At 37.4% G+C, this 23,296-nt stretch overlaps 1 protein-coding gene across 2 annotated transcripts in view; it reads left to right on the top strand.

Moving 5' to 3' along the window:
• LOC150099770 (dnaJ homolog subfamily C member 5B-like) overlaps positions 1–23,296 on the top strand; it is a 99,354-nt gene that overhangs the window by 25,839 nt on the left and 50,219 nt on the right. For both annotated transcript variants that reach the window (XM_090403417.1, XM_090403418.1), the window contains exon 2: positions 17,348–17,439. In XM_090403417.1, coding sequence (XP_090259543.1) covers positions 17,348–17,439 — 92 coding nt within the window. The remainder of the gene's footprint in view (positions 1–17,347; positions 17,440–23,296) is intronic.

Below are 23,296 nucleotides of genomic sequence, written 5' to 3' on the forward strand. Positions count from 1 at the left end.
GGAGAGGTGATATGATTGAGACTTTTAAACTGTTGAGAAGTGGTTACAGGGTTGACACTGGGGAGTTCTTTTGCTTGGTTGAACAGCAGGAAGGAGTGATGATAAGAGGCCATCCCTGGAGGTTACGAAAGGAAACTGTGAGCAAGAGGGTGAGGAGTGGTTTCTTTGTGTGGAGGGTGGTTGAACCGTGGAATGCATTGCCTGATGGAGTGGTGAGAGCAATGAGTTTAAGGAGTAGTATGATAGACTTTGTGTTTCTTAGGGGGGGGAACCTCCCCTCGATGAGTCTTGATAGACTTTGTGTTTCTTAGGAAGGACCTCCCACGATGAGCCTTTTGACTCCATGGAGGCCTGAATAATAATAATAATAATAATAAATCCTTAAGAAAAGTTTGATGATTCAGCCAGAGAGTCATGTGGTGAAGTAATTTGCAAGGATAGAAAAATCCAAACTGCATGGTGGACTCAGGAAGATAAAGAGGCAGTCAACAAAAAGAAGAAAGCATATCAAAAGTTCGTGACAAGTAAGTCAGCTTGTGCTCTTAGAGAATACAGAGAAAAATGTAAGAAAGTGAACCACTAGCTAAACAAAAGTCATGGGAAGACTTTGGTAAGAACATAGAAAATAAATATCATGAATGTGGCAAAATATTCTGGAAGCTATTTGAAAGCTTAGAAATGTAGTAAAAGGTACTGCAAAAGGAATAAGAAATGATAAAGGTGACATGAAAACTGAAGTTAATGATATTCTAGTTATCTGCTGTAATTACTTTGAAAGACTGTCAAATAAAACAAGCAGTGTCAGCATGATGGTAGAAAACTCCCAATAGGAATGCAGTCAGGAATTCATATCTGTACTTGACATAGAAAAAGTAATCAAAAACCCGAAATGTAGAAAGGCAGGTGAAGTAGATATAATTGGGCCAGAAATGTTCAAATATGGAGGTATAAAAGTGTTAGGTATTTTTTTAGTGAAGATGGCAAATTTAATTTGAAAATAAACAGCAGAATTAGCAAAACTGGTATGGTAGAAAGTGAACTGAATGAATTTGTATGGAATAAGAGAGAGATTAGTCAAGACACTAAACTAGCGGTATACACGACATTGTTCAAACTAATTTAACTTATGGATCTAAGAGCTGGGTTAGAAATAAAATTCGATCAAAGACTAAAGACCGCAGATATGAGAGTCATGAGAAAGATTAGGGGACTGAACATATGACATCATCATATTATAAATGAGGATATTAGGAAAGAACTTGACATTGTTTAGCATTCAGGAATGTTTTAGCAGAGCTGATCTCAGGTGGTATGGGCACTTAAACCGAATGGGAAAGGAAAGATTAGCTAAACAAGTGTTCTTTTCCTTTCCTTTCGTGTTACATGGTGATCAGCATTCATTTTAGACAACTTATGGACTCTATAACTATGTTGTAAATAATAATTTTTAATTTCCCGATGTTTCGACCTTCATATCATCTGGAGTATACACACACACACACACACATATATATATATACACACACACAGAGACAAGCTAGATTATATTTCGCACAGTATGCTAAAGAGACAATGATTTGATCAATGGTTATTCTACTGGTCTGACCCAGAGTCGATACCAAGTTTGAAGCAATGCAGAAGTCATATTTATGACTATGAGTCCTATACGAGTTGCCAAAAGATGTGTCACACCTTATTATTAAATTACTCTGGATTAGAGAAAGATGGCTCCCACTGTAAAGACCTTGACAAAGGTCGAAACCAGTCTGGATAGTGACCCTTCCCATAATGCACAGCATTATACATGTCCACAAGGAGATGTGCTTTGTATTATGGGATACTAAGGCAAGTGATGTGAAGTTTTGTCCACCTTTACTATGAGTTGCCTCAGTCCTGAAGATACTTCAGGCGCAAACTTTGTTTGCTTACACTTGGATAAATGATTAAACTAAATATATAATTTATAGTCTAACCAAGTGGGAAAAAACTTCCAACATCTTTCTCTAATCCACAGTAATTTAATAATAAGGTGTGGACACCTTTTGGCAACTCAGGTAAATATGACTTCTGCATTGCTTCAACCTTGGTATCACCTCTGGGTCTGGCTCCCACTGAAGAGACCTCAATAAAGGTCGAAACTGGTCAGGATAGTGACCCTTCCCATAATGCATAGCATTATACATGTCTGCAAGACATGTATAATGCTATGCATTATGGAGATGTGCTTTGCATAATGCTATGCATTATGGAGATGTGTGCTTTGCATTATGGGATACTAAGGCAAGTGATGTGAAGCTTTGTCCACCTTTACCATGAGTTGCCCCAGTCCTAAAGATACTTCATGTGCAAAGTTTGTTTGCTTACACTTGGATAAACGATTAAACTAAATATATAATTTATAGCATGACAGTTATATTAGATTAGATCCTGGATTATCTATGGTCCTATTTATAATTAACTCTTAGGGAGAAAGGTTAAGTGGGTAGAATATTTGTCTTCCATATTCTTGGGATTTTTAGATCCTCATTATTGTTAAGATTAGAGTGGTTGATATGATTTTCATAAGCCTCCTTAAATTTACATACGCCATGTTTTGGTGTGATGTAAACAACAGGTGCTTTTCCCATCAATTCTATGTAAAGCGTTCAGGGCATGATCAGAAAGGCCAGCTTGACCATAGCTATTATATTTAATGTGTTGTTTATATTCCTTTTTTCTGATAGGAATTATGCGTCCTGTTTCCCCTATATAGGGCAAATTACAGGTGCAATGAATACAGTATACTCCAGGGTGAGCCAGTGGAGGGAGTGGATCCTTGTATGAGTTGAGTAAGTTAATTAATTTTGCAGGAGGTTTAAAGGTGGCTTTAAGGTTGTATTTCTGTAGTATTCTGTTTATTTTATCTGATATCCCTTTAATATATGGAATGGTTACAGTTTTATTGTAGTCTAGTTTATTTTTGTTTTTAAGTGAGGTCTTGTACAGGATTTTGTTGATAGTATTTTGGCTGTAACCATTTTTAGGAGGGTATTGCTGATAACTTGTAATTTATCTTTAAGTGCTTGTTCATTAGAGGAAATCTTCAAAGTCCTATTTTTTAGTGTATTAATGACCCCTAGTTTTTGTGTCGGGTGGTGGTAGGAGTTTGTGTGTATGTAGTGGCCAGTATGTGTCGGTTTCCGTAAACAGTGAAAGAAAGACTTCCCAAGCCTTCTATTACAGGACAAATTCCCTCCTGATATCACAGCGCTCTTTGTGCATGTAATATGTTCTGGCTATTTTGGGTGGCAAAAACACTTTCTACCTACAAAAAAAAAAAGGCACAGCCATGAGCTCACCATTATCCTTCCCCTCCCCATTACTAACTCTTACATGGAATATTTTGAGCAACATGCTCTAGATTCCTCTCCTTTAAAACCCAAAGTCTGGCTTAGATACGTTGACGATGTTTTCGCTATCTGGCCCCATGGCTGCCAGATATTAGATACTTTCCTCATCCATCTAAACAAACAACACAAACACATACAATTCACAATTGAGATTGAAAAGCAGAACACACTTCCGTTTCTAGATACACTTGTCACACGTATTCCTTTGGGCAGTCTTTCCTTCACTGTTTTCTGGAAACTGACATGTACTGGCCAATGTATACACATAAACTGCTACCACCACCCAACACAAAAACTAGGGGTCATTAATACACTAAAAGACGGGGCTTAGAAGATTTGCTCCAATGAACAAGCACTTAAAGATGAATTAAAAGTTATCAGCAGTACTTCCTAAAAAATGGTTACATCCAAAACACTGTCAACAAAATTCTGTAAAAGACCTCACTTAAAAACAAAATAAACTAGACTACAATAAAACTGTAACCATTCCATACATTAAAGGGCACTGAAAAACTACTTGAAGATATCAAAGCGGAGTTAGTAAACGTGAGGCAGGAGATTAAACATATGAGGAATGAACAGAGAAGAATTACAGGTTTGCATGAGCATGTGAGGAAGAATGGGACAAATGATTTAAAAGAAATATCGAATGATCTGTAAGTGGCATTGTATGGAGAATTGATTATAACAGGTGTGGTGAGTGAAAAGGTGCACAAGGTCTTTTTTTCTGGGAGGTAGAATGGGCAGGGTGATTGAAGCATTGGATAAGAGTAATATGCAAGCAAAAGAGTGGGTAGTGGTAGTTGGCATGATTGATTTGACTGGTAACAAGAAGAATGGAAGTCGGGATGTCATGAGGGTGTTCAGGAGAGTGAAAGATTACAGTGTGGTAGGTAAGGTGGTCTGTATGTTGCTCAGGTGTGATAATGATGAGTCGAGGAAGTGAGCATAGATTATGAATGGCATGCTAGAGTTGTGTGAAGAGAAAGGAGTTCATTTTGTGAATGTGCGTGATGAGTTTGAGAGGTGGATAGAGCTGTATGAAAGAGGTGGGCTACATTTGAATTGATTTGGTGTGAGTCATTTGGAGAAACTGTTGGAAGAGAGAGAGAGAGAATGACTGAAGTGAATGTAAGACCTGAGGAATCAACAGGTGTTGTGGAAGAGTAGGAGAGTAAGGTAGACAAGTTTGTGAATGGAAAGGTGAGTATCACGATTGATGAGAATGAAAGAGAAGGAGAACAGGGAAATAGAGGAGTAGGATGGACACTATGTGAAAAGTATAGATGATGGTTTCAAGAGTAGATGTGTGAGTGTGAAGAAAGTATTAAGATAGTCAAGGATGTGGGGGTGACATTTAGGTTTAGGAAGGAGTGTATTATCAGTGACGATAGACAGGAAGGGACACGGGGAGAGTGTGGAGGAGTCATATCCAAGAAATGGGTTAGTGGGACTTGTTATAGAAACAGAAACGAGCTAGTATGTATGTTTATAAATGCTAGAAATGTTTGAAACAAAATTAACCCAAAAAATGTTGATATAAGTGAGACATGGTTGAACGAGATGACATTTTCACAGGACTAGAGATGAAGGGGTGTGTAGTCTTTTATGAAGACAGACAAAGCAAAATAAAAGGGAGGAGTATAATTGATGATGGCAGGGAAGATGTGCCCATCTAGGGTGGAGATGGAAGGAACAAATACTGACAGTGTTTTGAATGTAATTTTGAATGTTGTGAAAGTATCATGCGAAGTAGAGGTAGACAGGATGAAATGTTTAATAGGGTGTTGCTATAGACTTGGTAATGTGGAAGGCATTGAGAAGGAAATGTTTTCACAAATTTGTCTGGCTAATAAGAAAAGGGTGATCACTATGAGCAATTTCAATTATGATAATATAGACTGGAATGAAGAGACAGACAGCATCAGAAACCAAAGAGAATGAATTTCTTGAGTTTTCACCTTAAGCAGTGTGTAACAGAGGACACACATGGATTGTGAGGGTCTTGGATTTGATTATTTCATCAGAAGATATTGTTGTAAATGAAATGTCACATCTTCCTCCAGTTGGTGAAAGTGACTGTGAAGTGATCACTTGGGGGGGGGGGGGGGGGTAGCCAGCCACATCAGGACTTTTGTGAGAAAGGGTTATATCTGGAACTATAAGGTGGATGATTATGGCAATTCAGGAGGTGGCTTGCAGGAATATCATGGAATGGACAGCTGCATGGGAAGGAAATCAATGCTGTTTTGTTCTCTACTCAAGAAGTATCTGGCAGAGACAGTGACTGAGTCTATTCCAAAAGTCAGGAGGTTAAATAAGTTAGGTGTGAAATGGATGACTGAAGAGCTGAAGCATGCAATCTGAAAGAAAAAGCATTGTGGAGGTGGCAAAAGATGAGTATAGATAATCACTTAAATGAGGAATATGAAGAGCAAGCAAGGATGGTGACTCAGTAAGGGTAACAAAAGTGCTGTATGAGCAGCAGTTAGCAAATGACACTACAAGAAATCCTGCAAGAATATCTGGCCAGTAGAAAGAAGAATGATTATGGGAGAATGACAAACACTGAGAAGGATATAGAAGAGGTGTTTAATGAGCAGTTCATTAAAGTATTTAATCCTTGTCATTGTAACATAATGCTCACCTAGATAGCAGTGGGAATGGGAGGGGGAAGGAACCAATGATTGTGAGTGAGCAGGAGGTACAGGGCCAGTGGAAGCGGGCATGTGGGCGCCGCCGCCGGGGCACCGTTCATAAGTTCATTTTTAAGAAACAAAATTTTTATCATGAAAACAAAAAATTCTTAAAATGATCAATATTAAAATAAATAAGGCTGAATACACCGAATAAAAATTTAAAAAAAATCGTATATTGCTGCCTCTCTGATCAGCCGGCTGTTTACAATTTTGCAGTGAGAGCAGGCTAATGCTTGCCTACAAAATGTTGTGTCTACTGCAGTCTATTTAAAGTGAAACGGTGAACATGCGCAGAAACAAATTTTCGTACAAAACATTTGTTGCTAGGTAAACCAGTCATATGGTATGCATCTCAGTAGGCTACTGACAGTAGCGCAGTGCGGACTATTATTTCGTCTCTGTGTTGTGTTGTGTAATAATTTCTTGTGGGTATAAAATAGAAATGGAATCAAAAATTAAAAAAAGTTATCTGGTGCACAAAATCGTAAGCGTCATGCTGCGAAAGAAGCAGATATTAAGAAACAAACTGGGGCTCTTAATAAATTTGTTGAAATATTAAAATATTCTGATGCAGATTGTAACCAACTCGATACATCAGAAATCAGAGTTGACGAACCGTGCACATCATCCAGTTTGCATGAAAGTACTATTGCAACTATTGAACAAGATAACAAGATGCATGATTTAAGTGAAAAACAGTTAGGAGAAGATTTAGTTGTAGTTGACCATGAAACACACTGGAAAAACTTTTATTGGGATTATATTGATGAAGTGTATATAATAAACAACTAAGTTATACCAACTAGTTTCACCAACTAAGTCTGTTGGCATCTTCAGGGTACATAACTGATGTAAGGCACTAAAAAGTAAAAAACTGTTACAAACTAAAATCAACCGATTCCAATTATATTAAACAAAGAACAGAGCGCGTACAATACATTCATAGAACGTGGATGATCTCACTTGTTGTTATTTAGGAACATTCTATAGTTGGCACTATAATTCAGTTCTGGCGGTTTTTTAACATGAAACTAACACATTGTTAGTCTGTAAATTTAGAAGATCCAGGTGAATGGGGAAATATTAATGAAAAATTACGAGTTGTTTTAATTGAAATGGGGCCTGTTCAAAAGAAAAATATAATATATCCCAGAAATACATATGGTTGTAAATTTGGTGACGTGTATTATAATAGAAAAATGGAAAACGGGCAGCTCGTGCCAAGAACATGGCTCATTTATTCCGAAACTTTAAATTCTGTTTTTTGCTTTTGTTGCAAACTTTTCACACCTACTGAATCAAGTAGTCTTGTAGAAGGTTATAACGATTGGAGAAATGTAAGTACAACTTTGCATAGACATGAGACTAGTTTAACTCACATGAAAAATTTCTTAAAATGGAAGTAACTTGATAAAAATTTAAAAAACAAAACTACTATTGATTGCCAGCTCAAAGCATGTATGAAATGGAAAAGAAACATTGGACAAGTGTTTTAGAACGCTTGATTGAAATTATAAAATTCCTTGTTAGCCAAAATTTAGCTTTTTTGCGGATCACCTGATAAATTATATGAAAGGAATAACTGCAATTTTTTAAAATTAGTTGAACTGTTTGCGAAGTTTGATCCCGTTATGGAAAATCATGTTGAAAGGGCCCTACAACGAAACAATAGAGTATACTATTTGAGTAAAGACAGTCAAAATGAAATATTGGAAACTTTAAGTAACGCAATCAGGGATACAATTTTAGTATCAATTTGAAAATCTGAATATTATTCCATAATTTTAGACTGCACACCTGATGCAAGTAAAAGAAAACAAATGACCATTATTATTCGCTTTGTTTCCTGTGATAATGGAATTGTCAAGATCAGGGAAAACTTTTTAGGTTTTGCAGATATATCAGATTCCACAGGATGTGGTTTATATGCAACAATAATGGAACAACTGGAAAAATGGAACATTCCCGTTGAAGACATGTGAGGTCAAGGGTATGACAATGGGGCAAATATGAAAGGGAAAAAATATGGACTCCAAAATTTGATTTTGAACAAAAATCCTTGAGCTTTTTAAGTGCCATGTGCTGCACATACTCTAAATTTAATCATTAACGATGCAGATACAATTAGTTTCTTTGCAATTATTCAAGAAATATACAATTTCTTTTCATTCTCTAACAAATGTTGGGCAATCCTTTTAAAGTTCGTAAAAAATTTAACATTGAAACAGCCATCAGAAACACGATGGGAAAGTAAAATTAATGCAACCCGCCCTCTACGATATCAGTTAGGAGAAATTTACAAAGCACTTTTTGAAATTTTAAATAATGAAAATTTTAATAAATTCAGCATGAAGCACAAACATTATGTGCTAAAATAAAGGACTACAAATAAATTTGTAGTCCTTTATTTTAGCACATAATGTTTGTGCTTCATGCTCTCTTATAACTTGGCATGATTTAACAGAATAAACCTGTGAGCAAAATGCTTCAAGACAAAAATATAAACATTACACTTGCTTTAGAATCTGTCATAAACTTAAAAAATATTCTTACAAGAGTATCGATTAGATACAAATTTTAAAGAAGTTTTAAAAATTGCAAAAGAACTGAGTGAAGAGGTGGATGGAGAACAAGAATTTAAAACTGGTATGGAAGTTCGACGATGAAAGAAGCCATGACAATTTGACTGCAAGCATCATTATGAAATGCCACAATCGCCAGAAGATAAATTAGAGTGAATGTGTTTTATACACTTCTATACATTGCAATGTGTTCGTTAATAGAATGTTTTGAACAACTAAAAACATATTATGATAATTTCAGTTTCTTGTATAGATTACTACAAATTAACAACGAAGATTTACGAAAAAATTGTGACGATTTAGAGATTCTCTTGAAGGATGGCAACAATAAAAACGTAAATGCAATAGAACTATATGACGAGTTATGTGCTTTCCGGGATATTTTTTGGAAGGATAATTTAAATATTCAAAACTCTTTTGATATTCTTAATTTTATTGTGTCCAATAATTTATCTTTCCCTAACTTTTCAGTTGCTTTAAGAATGCTATTTACCTTACCTGTTAGTGTAGCGAGCGGAGAATGTTCCTTTTCCAAGTTGAAATTGATTAAAACCTATTTAAGGACAAGTATGTCACAAAATAGGCTTGTTAGTTTGGCATTAATAGCTGTTGAAAATGATATATGTGCGGAATTAGACATTAAGACCATTATTTCTAATTTTATTATTATTATTATTCAGGCCTCCAAGGAGTCAAAAGACTGATCGAGGGAGATCCTTCCTAAGACATAAAGTCTGTCAAGACTCATCGAGGGGAGATCCCCCCCCCTGAGAAACACAAAGTCTATCATAACACTCTTTAAACTCACTGACCGTTCTCGCTCCGACCACTCCATCAGGCAATGCATTCCACGGCTCAACCACCCTCCACACAAAGAAACCACTCCTTACCCTCTTGCTCACAGTTTCCTTTCGTAACTTCCAGGGATGGCCTCTTGTCATCACTCCTTCCTGCTGATCAACCAAGCGAAAGAACTCCCCAGTGTCAACCCTGTAACCACCTCTCAACAGTTTAAAAGTCTCAATCATATCACCTCTCCTTCTTCTATCCACCAAACCCTGCAGTCCACATTCTCTCAGCCGATCCTCATAACTATCCTTGTACAGTCCTGAAACCATCTTTGTAATCCGTCTTTGTATCCTTTCCACAGTTAATTTATCCCCTTCAAATCCTGGGGACCAAATCTGAGAACAATAGTCCAAGTGTGGTCTGATCAGAGACTTATACAATGGAATGATAACCCTCTTATCTCTGCAGGTCAGTGTCCTTCTCATAATAGCAGCAATCCTCTGTGTTACCTTCACCACCTTTGCAATATGTCCCCTAAACTTCAGGTTTCTATCAATCATCAACCCCAGATCTCTTGTCTCCCCTACTTCCTCCAGTATAACTCCTCCCATAGAGTATGCAGCATCCCATCGATGTTTCCCAAACCTCAGGACCTTACATTTTGCTGCATTAAACTGACACCCCCATTCATTTGCCCATCTATCTAGCTTATTTAAATCCTCTTGCAGGGCTACCACATCTGCACTATTACTAATAATCCTTCCCAGCTTCGCATCATCCGTAAACAACTGAATATCTCCCTGCAATCCACTGGCTATGTCATTGATATAAAGGTTAAACAATATAGGTCCTAGTACTGAGCCCTGTGGGACCCCACTTGTAACCCTCTGCCTCCTGGAAACTGCTCCACCATACACAACTCTCTGATACCTATCAGACAGCCAATCCTGAATCCAGTTGACCAATCTGACATCCAGACCCATGTGCTGCAACTTAAATATCAGCTTATCATGTGGCACCCTGTCAAATGCCTTTGCCAAGTCTAAGAAAATTGCAGTATATGCCTTTCCCTCATCTAATGTTCTTGTAACTTTATTATAAAAGGCTAGCATATTGCTAAAACAAGAGCGTCCTTTCACAAATCCATGTTGATTCTCACAGATAACATTACCCTCATCTGCCCAATGCTGTATACGGTCCCTCATTACTTTCTCCAAGATCTTAACAACTACTGATGACACGCAGACTGGCCTATAATTAGACACTTCCAGTCTGTTACCACCCTTATGCAATGGCACTAATTCCCTGGGCATCTTTGCCAAAGCCAGACTTTCATTGAAAAGCCACGTTAAAGGTACTGTCAATTCCCTAGCACATTCTCTCAAAACTCATGGTGAAATACCATCCAGTCCCACAGCTTTACTGACATCCAGAGTACTCAGTATCTGAAACACACTCTCCTCCTGTACTTCCAGACCTCGAACCAGTCCTATCCCTCTAGCATTAAAACTGACTCCTCTAGGATGAAATACTCCAATAAAGTGTTCATTGAACAATCCCACTATGCATCGGTCACTCTATTCTCATTTTTATCCCACAATATCATTCTTCCACAGTCATTTCTCCTCCTACTGGCCACATAGCTAAAAAATTCTCTAGGATTTTCTTTGGATCTTAGGGCCAATCTCCTCTCATATTCCAGTTTTGCTTTCCTTATCACACTAGTCACTCTTCTGGCCTGTGTCTTATATTCCTCATGCATCTTCTCTTCACCTGTCTCCTTATATCTCTTCCATAGCCTCTTTTTCACATGCAATTCCTGTTTAATATTGTTTGTCATCCACTTTACTCCAAATTGCGTCCTCTTCTTCACTCGTGGTATACAACTTACCATTGCTGATAACAAATATTCTTTCACAATTTCCCACGCACTGGTGATATCCCGGCCTTCCAATTCCTCCCTCCATGAAACTTCCCGAAGTTGACGTCTAAGACTATTATAATCACCTGCCTTATAATTCCACATAAGTTCCCGTCTCTTTGATACTCCTGTCGTGTCTATTCATTTTCCAAGTCAACACCATATGGTCACTCTCTCCAACTGGTGGGAGAGACGTCAACTCAGTTATTATCAACTCTTCTGATGCCATAACCAAATCCAAAACTTTTGAACCTCTTGTTCCCTCTGTTACATGTTGCCTAAGACATTTGTCCCTCAAGAATTTTAGAAATTCCATTCCCCTATTGCTACATGCATCTTCCTCTCTCCAATTTATACTACTGAAGTTAAAATCTCCCATAACAATCATTCTTCTTGCACTTGCCAAACTTAGCTGTCTAAACATCTCCTGGTCCCCATCCTCTGTGCTCCTGGGTCTGTAGCAACACCCCACTAAATATCCTGTCTTGCCTACCTCTACCTCACACCATACGCTCTCAAAATCATTTGTCTCACTTCCTTCCAAATTCTCCACTCTTAGAGGACATAGGTCATCACTTATCATAAGCAGCACCCCACCACCACGCTTTCCCCTCCTATCCTGACGAAAAATGCTATACCCAGCGACTTCTATTCCTGTTGTTATATCCCCTTCTGTCAACCACGTCTCAGTAATCGCAATAATGTTTGGCCAGGCTGATGCTATCTGCGCCACCAGTTCCTCTTCCTTATTCCAGATACTCCTGGCATTAGTATAAAGCATATAAATGCCATTGTTTCTATACCCAGCATTATCCCTTCTAGACTCCACTGGGCTCAGTGTTACCTGACATTGTCTCCCTTCTCCCAAGTATCCATTCCCACAAGAGGCCACCCCTGCTATCATCCTCCCTGGGACACACTGACTCGTTCAGAACAGCAATCTCTCCAGATGCCTACGTCCTTCCTCATTCAGATGTAAGCGGTCTCTCGCATACAATTCCTCTCTTTCCTCAAACACACTCCAAGCATCCACATATACCAGTCCTCTCTTGTCACACATTCTTGCTATTATGCCATTCAATATCACCGCTCTTCTGCTCAGCTCATCATTATCATACCTAGGCAACATGCACACTATTTTTCCTCTCTCTGTCTTCTTCCGTACAGTCTCAAGCAAAAATCTCATATCTCTCGCTGCCCGACTTACATTACCACTCAAGTCATTCGTTCCTACCATCACAATCATCTCATCCACCCTTTCACCTCTCTTAATTGCCATAGCCACCCTTTCTATTGTTCCTCCTGGCAAACACTCCTCACGCATCCTATCTTGAACACCACGGATCATTGAGTCACCATACATTATACCTCTTACCATTCCCTCGCTCCTATTGTTTCCATTCTCTCCTCTTCATTCATTCCCATACCTCTCTCTTCTACTGTTTCTATTTTCTCCACTTCTAGCACTTCCATATCCCTCTTTCATTCTGTTTCTCCTACTGCTGTTTCCATCCGCTCGTCTTCTAGCATTCCCATACCTCTCTCTCATTCCATCTCTCCTACCGTTTCCATTCTCTCCTCTTCTAGCACTTCCATATCTCTCTCTCTCATTCCGTCTCTCCTACTGTTTCCATCCTCTCATCTGCTAGCATTCCCATACCTCTCTCTCATTCCCTCTCTTCTACTGTTTCCATTCTCTCCTCTTCTAGCACCCCTGTACCTCTCACTCATACTCCCTAAATTATCTCTCTCTCTCTCCTACTCTGATTTGCCTTGCATTTATCTCTTCCATTCTCCTAATCTTATCTTTCATACTTCTGCTCTCATTCACAAGACATTCCACCTCCTCTTTCAACTCATCTATCTCCCTCTGCAGGTCAGTCACTCTTAATCTAAATTCACTCTCCCAAACAAAACTATCTCCTAAACTTCCACAGTCACTCACACCTTCCTCACTATCAACTATTATTTTCTCATTCTCTCCTATCATACTACTTGTCTTCCTACATTCATTCCCCGTTCCTGGAGCAACAAAGTCGGATATCGATATATTTAATGTACTTATTTCCTCCAACTGCCTGCATTAAAGGCCACCGTTTGTGAATATGAAATCAAAAATCCTAAAATTTTAATAAAAAAATTTCAAGTATATTTATGTAATTTAATTTATTTTCTGTTATTCTGTGAAGATTTTATTTTTTGAATACTTATATTAAATGTTCTAATTATTTCTGAATTCTTTTCTTATTTTGTCATCTATCGTGAGTTTCTTTTATTTTCCTAAAAGATAGTTCCACTTAAAAATTATTAAAAAATATTTACAAGTTACTAAGAATTTAGTAACTTGTGAAATGCAAGAATTTTTTAAACTTTAGTTTAAATAAATTTTAACTTTAATTAAAATTCATTTTAATTTTGTTAGTGATTCGGGTCGGTGAGAAGGCTATAATCCCTGTATCATTATATTCAACGATTAAAGTGAAGTGGCTTTATCAAAATTTGCTTTAAACGTTGAGAATTTTTTGAATATTCGGGTTTTTAACGATTATCCTGCTTAGTCAACACCCCCTTGTTCGTTACATATAGCGAACCAACGTGTGGCTGTTCTGTCAAAATTTCTTTAAGAAATTTCAAATAATTTAAATTTTTATTATCGTAAAAGAACCACGCATGCACAGATAGTTACTGGGGCGCTTAGATAGAAATTGCATGCAGGTGGCAAAGACCCTAGCATCGGCACTGAGTAGGTATATGAGAAATTGAGTAAACTTGATGTCAACAAGGCAATGGGACTTGTTAGTATGTCATGTCTTGAGAGAATGTTCCAGGAAGTTATCAACAGTTTTAACTTACATTTTTAACATGAGTCTAGATTAGCCCAGGTTTCAAATTAGTGGAAAGATGACAAAATTGTCCTGCTTCATAAAGAGGGTGATAAGACTAAGCTTTCGAATTATAAGCCAATCTGCTTGTCTGGAGTTGTAGTCAAGGTGTTCGAGAAGGTAGCGAGAAGGACAAGAATTCAGAACTGGGTTGACAACAGTAGAATTCTCTTTAATGGACAGCATGGGTTTGCTAAAGGAAGATCGTGTTTTAGCAATCTGCTTACTTTTTATAACAAGATGACGAATACATTGGACAAGGGAGATGAGTATGTTTAGATTTTGCAAAGGCATTTGCCACACGACAAAGTAGTAGTTAAATTGTAACAGATGGGGTTGTATAGTAGATTAGTGCAATGGATTGTAGATTGATTGTCTGATAAGTATCAGCAGGTTGTGTATGTGGGGGAGTGATATCTCAGAAGACGGAAGTTACTAGTGGTGTGCCCCAGAGATCTGTTTTGAGGCCATATGTAAATGACATTGGAAAGAGTGTGATATACAGTTTGTGATATATTAAATGGTGATATATACTGTTTGCAGATGAGACAAAATTGTAGAGAGTTATGAGAAGTAGAGCAGATGTTGTAACTTTGCAAGAGTGCCTAAATAGACTGTCTGAATGGGTGAATGTGTGAGGATGTCATTTTAATGTTGCAAAGTGTAAGGTTTTAAAATTTGTGAAGCAAAGATGGGACGTAGAGTATAGGATTAGTGAGTAGACCAGGTAGAGGAGATGAAAGATCTGGGGGTGATGGTGGATAGGGACTTGAAATTTCGTGTGACATTTTGTTAAAATTGTGAGGACAAACGACAGATTATGGGAATGATGCGGAATGAACGGAGAAGAATTACAGGTTTGCATGAGCATGTGAGGAAGAATGGGACAAAAGATTTAAAAGAAATATCAAATGATCTGTAAGTGGCATTGTACGGAGAATTACGACAGGTGTGGTGAGTGAAAAGGTGCACATTTGAAGTTGTGTTTTCATTGTGAGGACAATACAACAGATTATGGGAATGATGCAGAGAACACTGATGTACAGAAGTAAGGTTGTTTTGATTCCATTGTATGAGGCTCTGATCACGTTGAATATGGATTACTGTGCACAGATTTAGTTACTAGATTTTCAAAAGGATGATGAGATGTTGGAGAGAGTTCAGAGATGATTGACTAAGTTTGTTTCTGGTCTCTGGAATGTGGATTATGAAGATATTGAGAGAATGCAAATTTCAGAGCCTAGTGGATAGAATGTGAGGGGAGACATGATTGAAACGTATAAGTTGGTAAGGGTAATTACCATATTAAGGTGAATGAGATTTTTCATAGACTATCTGGAGATGGAGAAGAATGAAATGCCATTCCTGGAAGCTGTATAAGGTACGGGTGAGGAGTAGATTTTTTTTTTTTGCATGGAGAATGGTGAGTTATTGAAATGCATTGCCTGAGAATGTGATGAGTGCAGGGACAGTGAATGCATTTAAGTCGAGGTGTGATGAGCTGTGCATGTTAGAGTGAGACTTCCTACAATGAATCTCTTGACTTCATGTAGGTCTGTTGATGATGATAATCATAAATTACTGTAGACCTTTACAAATAATGAACATTTACTTCAAGATTTCTTGCATAAAATTTTAATAAAAACCTAAGAAACAGCATAATGTCATATATCATTCTTCACAGAAGAAACTTCAATTCTGTATTTTTATGTTAGGAAATTTGTTTCTTAAGTTCATAACTTAAGTTTTTTAAATAAATAAATATGCAGTGCACAAAATTCAGATTTGTTTGTTAATGAATTATTTATTTTTCTACTTGGAATTGTAGACAGTATATATCTTTTTACTTTTTCCTTTCTTTTAAGCTTACACAGTGATCCGAATGCATTTTTGAAATGCATTTTTAATGGAAAATACTTTTTCCATTAAAAGTAGTTAACAGCAGCCCATGTCAGTCTAATTTTGAAAATAAATTCAAAGCATTTTTCTGTACGTTTTCAAATTTTATGAAAAAAAAAGTACATTCTTTTTAATTTTCTTGCATTATTATTATTACTCTAAGACACCATGGCGTCGAAGATTCTTCTAGGAGACCCTTTTTCACACACACAGCTCATCATACTGCATCTTAAACACATTCAAATTCTCTGCAGGCACCACACTCTCAGGCAAGGAATTCCAATCATTCACAACTCTGCGTGCAGAAAACCTACTTTGCGCTTCCTTGTTCACACCCTCCTTATACAGCTTTCAGGGATGAGTTTTTGTTCTCCCCTGATCTCCCACCATTTTATGAAAAGCCAATTCAACATTGATCCTATAACAACCCCTTACCAACTTGTACGTCTCTATCATGTCATATCTTCCTCCTCCTGTCCACTAGATTCTGTAAATTGCATCTTCTCAACCTTTCCTCATATTCAACATTCCTGAAATCAGTAACTACCTTAGTCAGTTGCCTCTGGAACCTTTCCAACATCTCTTCATCCTTTTGACAACCAGGTGACCAAATCTGTGCACAATAGTCCATGTGTGTGTGTGTCCTGATCAGAGTCCTATACAATGGAACAAGAATCTCCTTACTTCTACAAGTCTGTGTCCTCTGCATCATTCCCAGAATTCGTTGTATTGTCCTCATGATTTTGACAATGTATGTTCTAAATTTTAGATCCTTCTCTACCATCACCCCAAGATCTCTTATTTCCTCCACCTCCAGCAATATATTCTCATGAAGTGTAAATTCTACATTCCATCTTTGTTTCCAAAATTTTAAAACCTTACATTTTGCAACATTGAACTCCCCCATTCCTGTGTCATATATGCCATGTAACACATACATTAGATGAATTTAGCCATGCATTTAGTTCTGGGGTCAAACTTTTTCCTCAAATCTGTGTCTTGTAGTCTGATGAGCAATGCAAACATTTAATGATAGCAGGCCCAGTGAGTAAATCTATATACTAAGCAAGTTATTCTTCTCTGTATATGAGAGTAAAACAAACAAAACAACAACAACAAAATATATATATAACATTCTTATTTCTGCATATTATTTAATTATTCTAATTATTGAATCATTTTCAAGGTGCCAGTTCTGAAAATATTTTGAAAAGTTACAAGAGACTTGCACTCCAGTGGTATCCAGATAAGCACAAAAATAAACCACTAGCATTTTTGGTAAGGTTTTAGATATTTAAAATGTTAGTACATTAGCTGGAGATTTCTTACTTCTTTTTTTATGATATAATAAATTACATTTAAGTCATAAAGATCACAAAGTAAGGAAAAAATTAAAGCAATATGATATTATTAATTTATATTTGTGAATAGAATGCCATATTAAATTTTGAGTTCTGAGATTTTCTATTGTAAAGTGCTTTTATATCAAATCCATACACGAAAGGTGGCAAGCCTTCTAGTACATCAGTGCCTGTGGATAAGAAGGAAGGAATCTGCTGACATGCTTCTTGAACAGCTGTAGATTGTAGTCTTTGGGGTAACACACACAGTGAAGAAATTCCAACCCAGGTTCTCTTTCTCTTCATTCATTCTACCTACCACTATTTTAAAGAATGCTGCATGCTAAAGGTAGATGGGATGAAAGAGAAGAGAAAGAGAACTTGGATCATTAAGATTGGAGCTGGAAAATAAATGAATGTTGACTGGTTGCTACTCTTGTCATTACATTCTTGTGATAGAGAAAAGGAATATCGGTGCCCAGTTCTGCAAAACACTGTGCAGAAGTAACTACAGATATATTTAAAAAACAAGAAAAATGGGAGAATGATTGGAGTGAATCTAAGAGAGAGAGAGAGAGAGAGAGAGAGGGGAGGGTCATATGTTAATCAGATTGTTCTCTTCAGTATAGCATTGAGTGGTCTTAGAAGATGTAGGATTTATACAGTGTGTATGTGTTATAAGTTGTACATGTGAAACATAGTGTCTTGAGGAAAAGTACACCAAGTTTCTTGGATGCTAAAAAAGCTATTGCTGAGATATGTTTGTGTCAGGAAATCCTGGAGGTGTGAGTTGGCCCAGGAAGAGAGAGAGAGAGAGAGAGTTCTGAATATGTTTGGAAATCTGTGTTGACAAAGTAAGGGGAAATTATGTGAGATCTTTCTTGTGAGAAATTAAATGTATGCCATTTTTCGCATCATACATCACTTATCATCCACTTCTCTTCACAGGATGCCATGTATAATTAATGATAGTCTAGGCTACTGGTGAAGAATGGACTGCCCCCTAAGTCACTAAAAGTCCATCATCATCACCATCAAATTCCTGCCATGTACCCTCAAGGTGTGTACAGGATATTATAGTACTACATGAAAAATTTACATCATTACTAACTTCCTGTCTACAATTTTCCTCCAAATTAGTCCATTACTTGTCAAGACTCCAGCATTATCAGATCTTATATTTCTATTGTCTAACTGACTTTGTACCATATCAATCCACCTATATCTTGGTATTCCTCTGGGTTGTTTTCCTGCCAACCTGGTAGAGAACACTTGTTTTGCTAATCTTTCCTCGTCCATTCTGTTTAAGTGACCATACCACCTGAGATTAGCTCTGCTAACGCATTCCTGGATGCTGACAATGTCAAGTTCTTTTCTAATATCCTCATTATTAATATGATATTGCAATTGATGCCATCTGTTCACACCTCTAATCTTTCTCAGGACTTTCATATCTGCAGTCTCTAGTCATTGGTCAAGTGTTTTACTTCTGACCCAGCTCGCAGATCCATAAGTCAAAACTGGTTTGAACACTGTCTTGTATATATCTAATTTAGTGTTCCAACTAATTTCTCTCTTATTCCATATGAATTTATTCAGTTGACTTCCTACCATACCAGCTTTGTTGATTCTGTTGTCTATTTCTATATTTAATTTACCATCTTCACTAAAATTCGTGCCTAAGTAGCTGAAATGTTTTACTTGTTCCACAGGTTATCTGTTCACAACACAGTTGACATTTTCAACGATTCTGCCTATTTTCATTGTCTTTGTCTTGTTATTGCTGACCTTCATACCATATCTATTACAACAGTTATTCAATTTAGTCAGAGAATCTTGCAGACTTGTAGCGGATTTATTTAGAAGTATAACATCATCCGCATAAAGCAAAGAGCTAACATTAACCTGTCCAATTTTGATATCATGTTTAATACCACTTTCCTTCATAATGTGATCCATATAGATAATGAATTACAGAGGGGATAATGTACATCCTTCACTCACACCAGATTTAACATTAAACCATCTTCCTGTAGTTCTTTCAATTCTAACTGCTGACTTACAATTCAAATAAAGACCAAGTATTGCTTGTAATAATGCCCCTTTGACACCATATAACTGTAGCGTATTGAATAGCTTTTCTCTTGTCAACTTGTCATATGCCTTTTACAAATCGACAAAACTTAAATACAGATCTTTGTTATATTCCCATGATTTCTCCACTATTTGTCATAAAGTGAAGATCTGATCCTGACGGCCTCCATTTGACCTGAATCCAGCTTGTTTTTCACCAAGCTTTTCTTCCACAATTCTTCTCAACCGTTTCTCAAGTATACTTGCATAAATCTTACCAGGTACACTCAGTAGGGAAATACCTCTGTAATTCTCACATCAGTTTTATTTCCCTTTTTATATATGAGTACTATGAGAGAGCTCTACTCCAATCATCGGGAATTCGTCCCTCTGTCCAGGCATTCTGAACTATGCAGTGCAGCCACTGTAAGACTTTTATACCACCATACTTCAGCATTTCTGGTCGAATATCATCTACTCCTGCTGCCTTTCCACATTTCAAGCCTTTGATGGCTTTTTCTACTTCAAGTATGGATATGTATTCCTGACTATGCTTGTTGAGTGTTTTTTACCACTGTGCTATCACTGCTTGTTTCATTGAGCAATTTTTCGAAGTAATTACTCCATACTTCGATGATATCTTTTTCTCCCATTTTCATTTCACCTTTATCATATCTAACTCCTTTTACAGCACTCTTTCCTCCATTCCTAAGCTTCTTCAACAACCTCGAGAATATTTTGCCACCTTCTTGATATTTATTTTCTATGTTCTTGCCAAAGTCCTCCCATGACTTTTGTTTAGCTAGTTTTAAACAGTGTTTAGCTTTCTTACATTTGTCTCTGTATTCTCTAAGAACACAAGCTGACTTATTCGCCAGGAACTTTTGAAATGCTTTCTTCTTTTCCTTCACTGCTTCTTTAACTTCCTGTGTCCACCATGGAGTTCTAATTTTCCTATCCTTGCAGACTACCTCACCTCATGCCTCTCGCTGAATCAGTCAGTGTTTTCTTCAAGGCTTGCCACTGAATCTCCAAGGTTTGGTTCCTGTTCTCAAACTCCTTCATTTTTTCTTCAATAATCTTTGTGCATTTTAGTCTACAGTTCACATCTGAGAGCTGCTCAACTTTTATTCGCTTTAAAACTTTCTTACATGTTATTCTTTTCAATATGAAATTCAGTTTTATCCTACTCAAGACTAAATAGTGATCACTTCCAATTTCAAATCCTCTGTATACTCTAGTGTCCTGCACCAGGGAGAAAACATCACTATCAACAATAGCATAGTTTATGAGACTTTTTTTATTCCTTGCTTCTTCTCTCCATTCACATGAAGAGAAGAAGCAAGCAACATAAAAATGTGCACATTTTTATGTTGGATAGTGTTAGTAATAACCAGTTCATGTCCTGAGCAGAAATCCAACAGATATTTGCCATTATTATTAGCTTTGCTCTTTTCTCCAAATTTTCTCAATATATTTTTGTATGTCTGATAATCATTTCCTACTTTGTTATTTAGATCTCCAACAAGGACCAACTTTTTCTTTTTCATTGTGTCAGTTGCTTTTTTTAAGCCTCAAAAAATTCCTCCACTTCTACTTTAGTAGACCCTTCTGTGGGACCATAGGCACAAATAAGTCTCATTGTCCAGTTCCCCATTCTGATATTTGCCCACATCACTCTACTTGTGACTGCCTGCCATTCAAGAAGATTAGCCTCGTATTTAGTGTTGAATACTATGGCTACCCCTTCTTTTCCTTGATTGTCATTGCCCAAATATAACATTTTGTATTTATTGCTCAGAAAGATCTCACCAGTTTTTGTCTTTTTTGTTTCATTCACCCGTATTATGTCAATCTGGTACTTATCTAATTCCTCAGCTAGATCCATTTTGCCATTCAGGCTTGTTATGGTGATAGTACCGATCTTTAACTCTGATGATGTTGAGTTGGGGTGTGTTTTCAGATTTGTTCAAGTAGCTGACTTTTCGCTGTTCGCCCTGGTTACCTGGGCAAAAACAACGTTGAGTGGCTTATTTAACCATGTGACGCCCCAGCTGGCATGAAATTTTGTCATGTTTTACCATCATTTGTTCAGTATCCAGGGTTGATACCCAAAAGAAGAAAAAGACACCACGAGAAGGTGAGGATTGGACATTAGGTCAGAAGCCCTGATCAGTTCTCCGCATTAAGGTCTGGGCTGACGAGAATGGATGTCAATTTAATGTGGCAAAATGTAAGGTTATGCATTTTGGGGTGAAAAGATTAGCAGCAGTTTACTACATGACAAGCAGAGACAAGCAGGTTATTGTTTCTCTGTATCGAGCCTTGATAAGACCCCATCTCGACTACTGTGCCCAGATTTGGTCACCTAGGTTTCTTCTTGATGGGGAGGAAGTTGAGAGGATCCAAAGGCGAGTGACCAAGATGATAGCAGGTCTGTGGAATGAACCTTATGAGAACAGGTTGAGGATTTGTGGGTTGCAAAAATTGGTTGATAGGCAGAGGAGGGGAGATATGATTGAGACATTCAAATTACTGAAGGGTTTCTATAAAATTAATTCAGAAGATATTTTTGAGAATAGGGCTGATTGTGGGAGGACTAGGGGACATCCATGGAAACTGGGCAAAAGTGTGGTTAGTAAGGGTGTTAGAGCTGGGTTCTTTACTTTTAGAGTAGTGAATGAGGTGGAATGGGTTGCCGGAGTCTGTGGTGGATGCTGTGACAGTGAATGAGTTTAAGGCGAGGTATGATAGATACTGTATGAATGTCAAATAGTTGTGATGAATATGATTTGGGGCCTCCCTCGATGAGTCTAAGGACTCCCTGGAGTTGCCCATAATAATAATAATAATTCCTTTAAACTATGTGGAGGTCTCCTCTCAGTTATACAGCTTTGACCCTTAAGCACCCCATCATGATGCTGATGAATCAGTCAGTTTTTCAGGGATGCCAAAAAACAAAATGCATATTTCCTTAATTAGTCAACAAGCTGGAGTAATCTTTGTGGTACTATTTGTATATGTTACTGCTTCTTCTTTTCTCACATACTTTTATAACTGTTGCTTTTTTTTTTTTTCTATCTGTATATGTACTTTTTTCCCCACTCTCAGATTTAGCAACTTATTAACTTGTAACCATGTAACTTGTCACAAAAAGTTAGATAAAATAATTTTGAAAATGCTGGAAATTATTTTTGTATATGTTATGAGTATATATTATATTACTTCCAGGGAGTACAGTTTGTGGCATATGTTTGAGGGAATAATGGAATTATACAGGTGTGATGGGTTACATTTGAATGGCTTTGGAGTGAGAGCACTGGAGAAAGTGTTGCTAGATGGAAGTGCAGTGTAAGATGCAAGCAAGAGATCAGAAGTAAGAGATGAAGTGAAAGATCAAACACGTGGTATTGAAGAGGCAGAAGTGCTTGGCAGTGGAAACAGTAGTAAACATGAAAGACGAAGAAAGAATGGGAATGCAAGAGGAACAGGGAAATGGGGGAGGGGCTTGGTTGGACAGGAAGACATGGCATAGAGTGAGTGGATGATGAAGGTGTATGGAGATGGAGTATATTGCAATGTGGGTGGGGAAGTTGAGACTAAACAGATATGTGTGTGGTAAGCTTTGATAAAGGTAATTGGGCAAGGGAGGTGTGGTGAGGAAATCACAACAACAAGTTGCTTGGATAGGACTAGTTACAAACCTAAAAATGAACTGCTGT

The sequence above is a fragment of the Typopeltis vanoorti genome, chromosome 14, assembly GCF_054136105.1.
Source record: "Typopeltis vanoorti isolate ZY-2024b chromosome 14, IOZ_Tvanoo_1.0, whole genome shotgun sequence".
Lineage (NCBI taxonomy): Eukaryota > Metazoa > Arthropoda > Arachnida > Uropygi > Thelyphonidae > Typopeltis > Typopeltis vanoorti.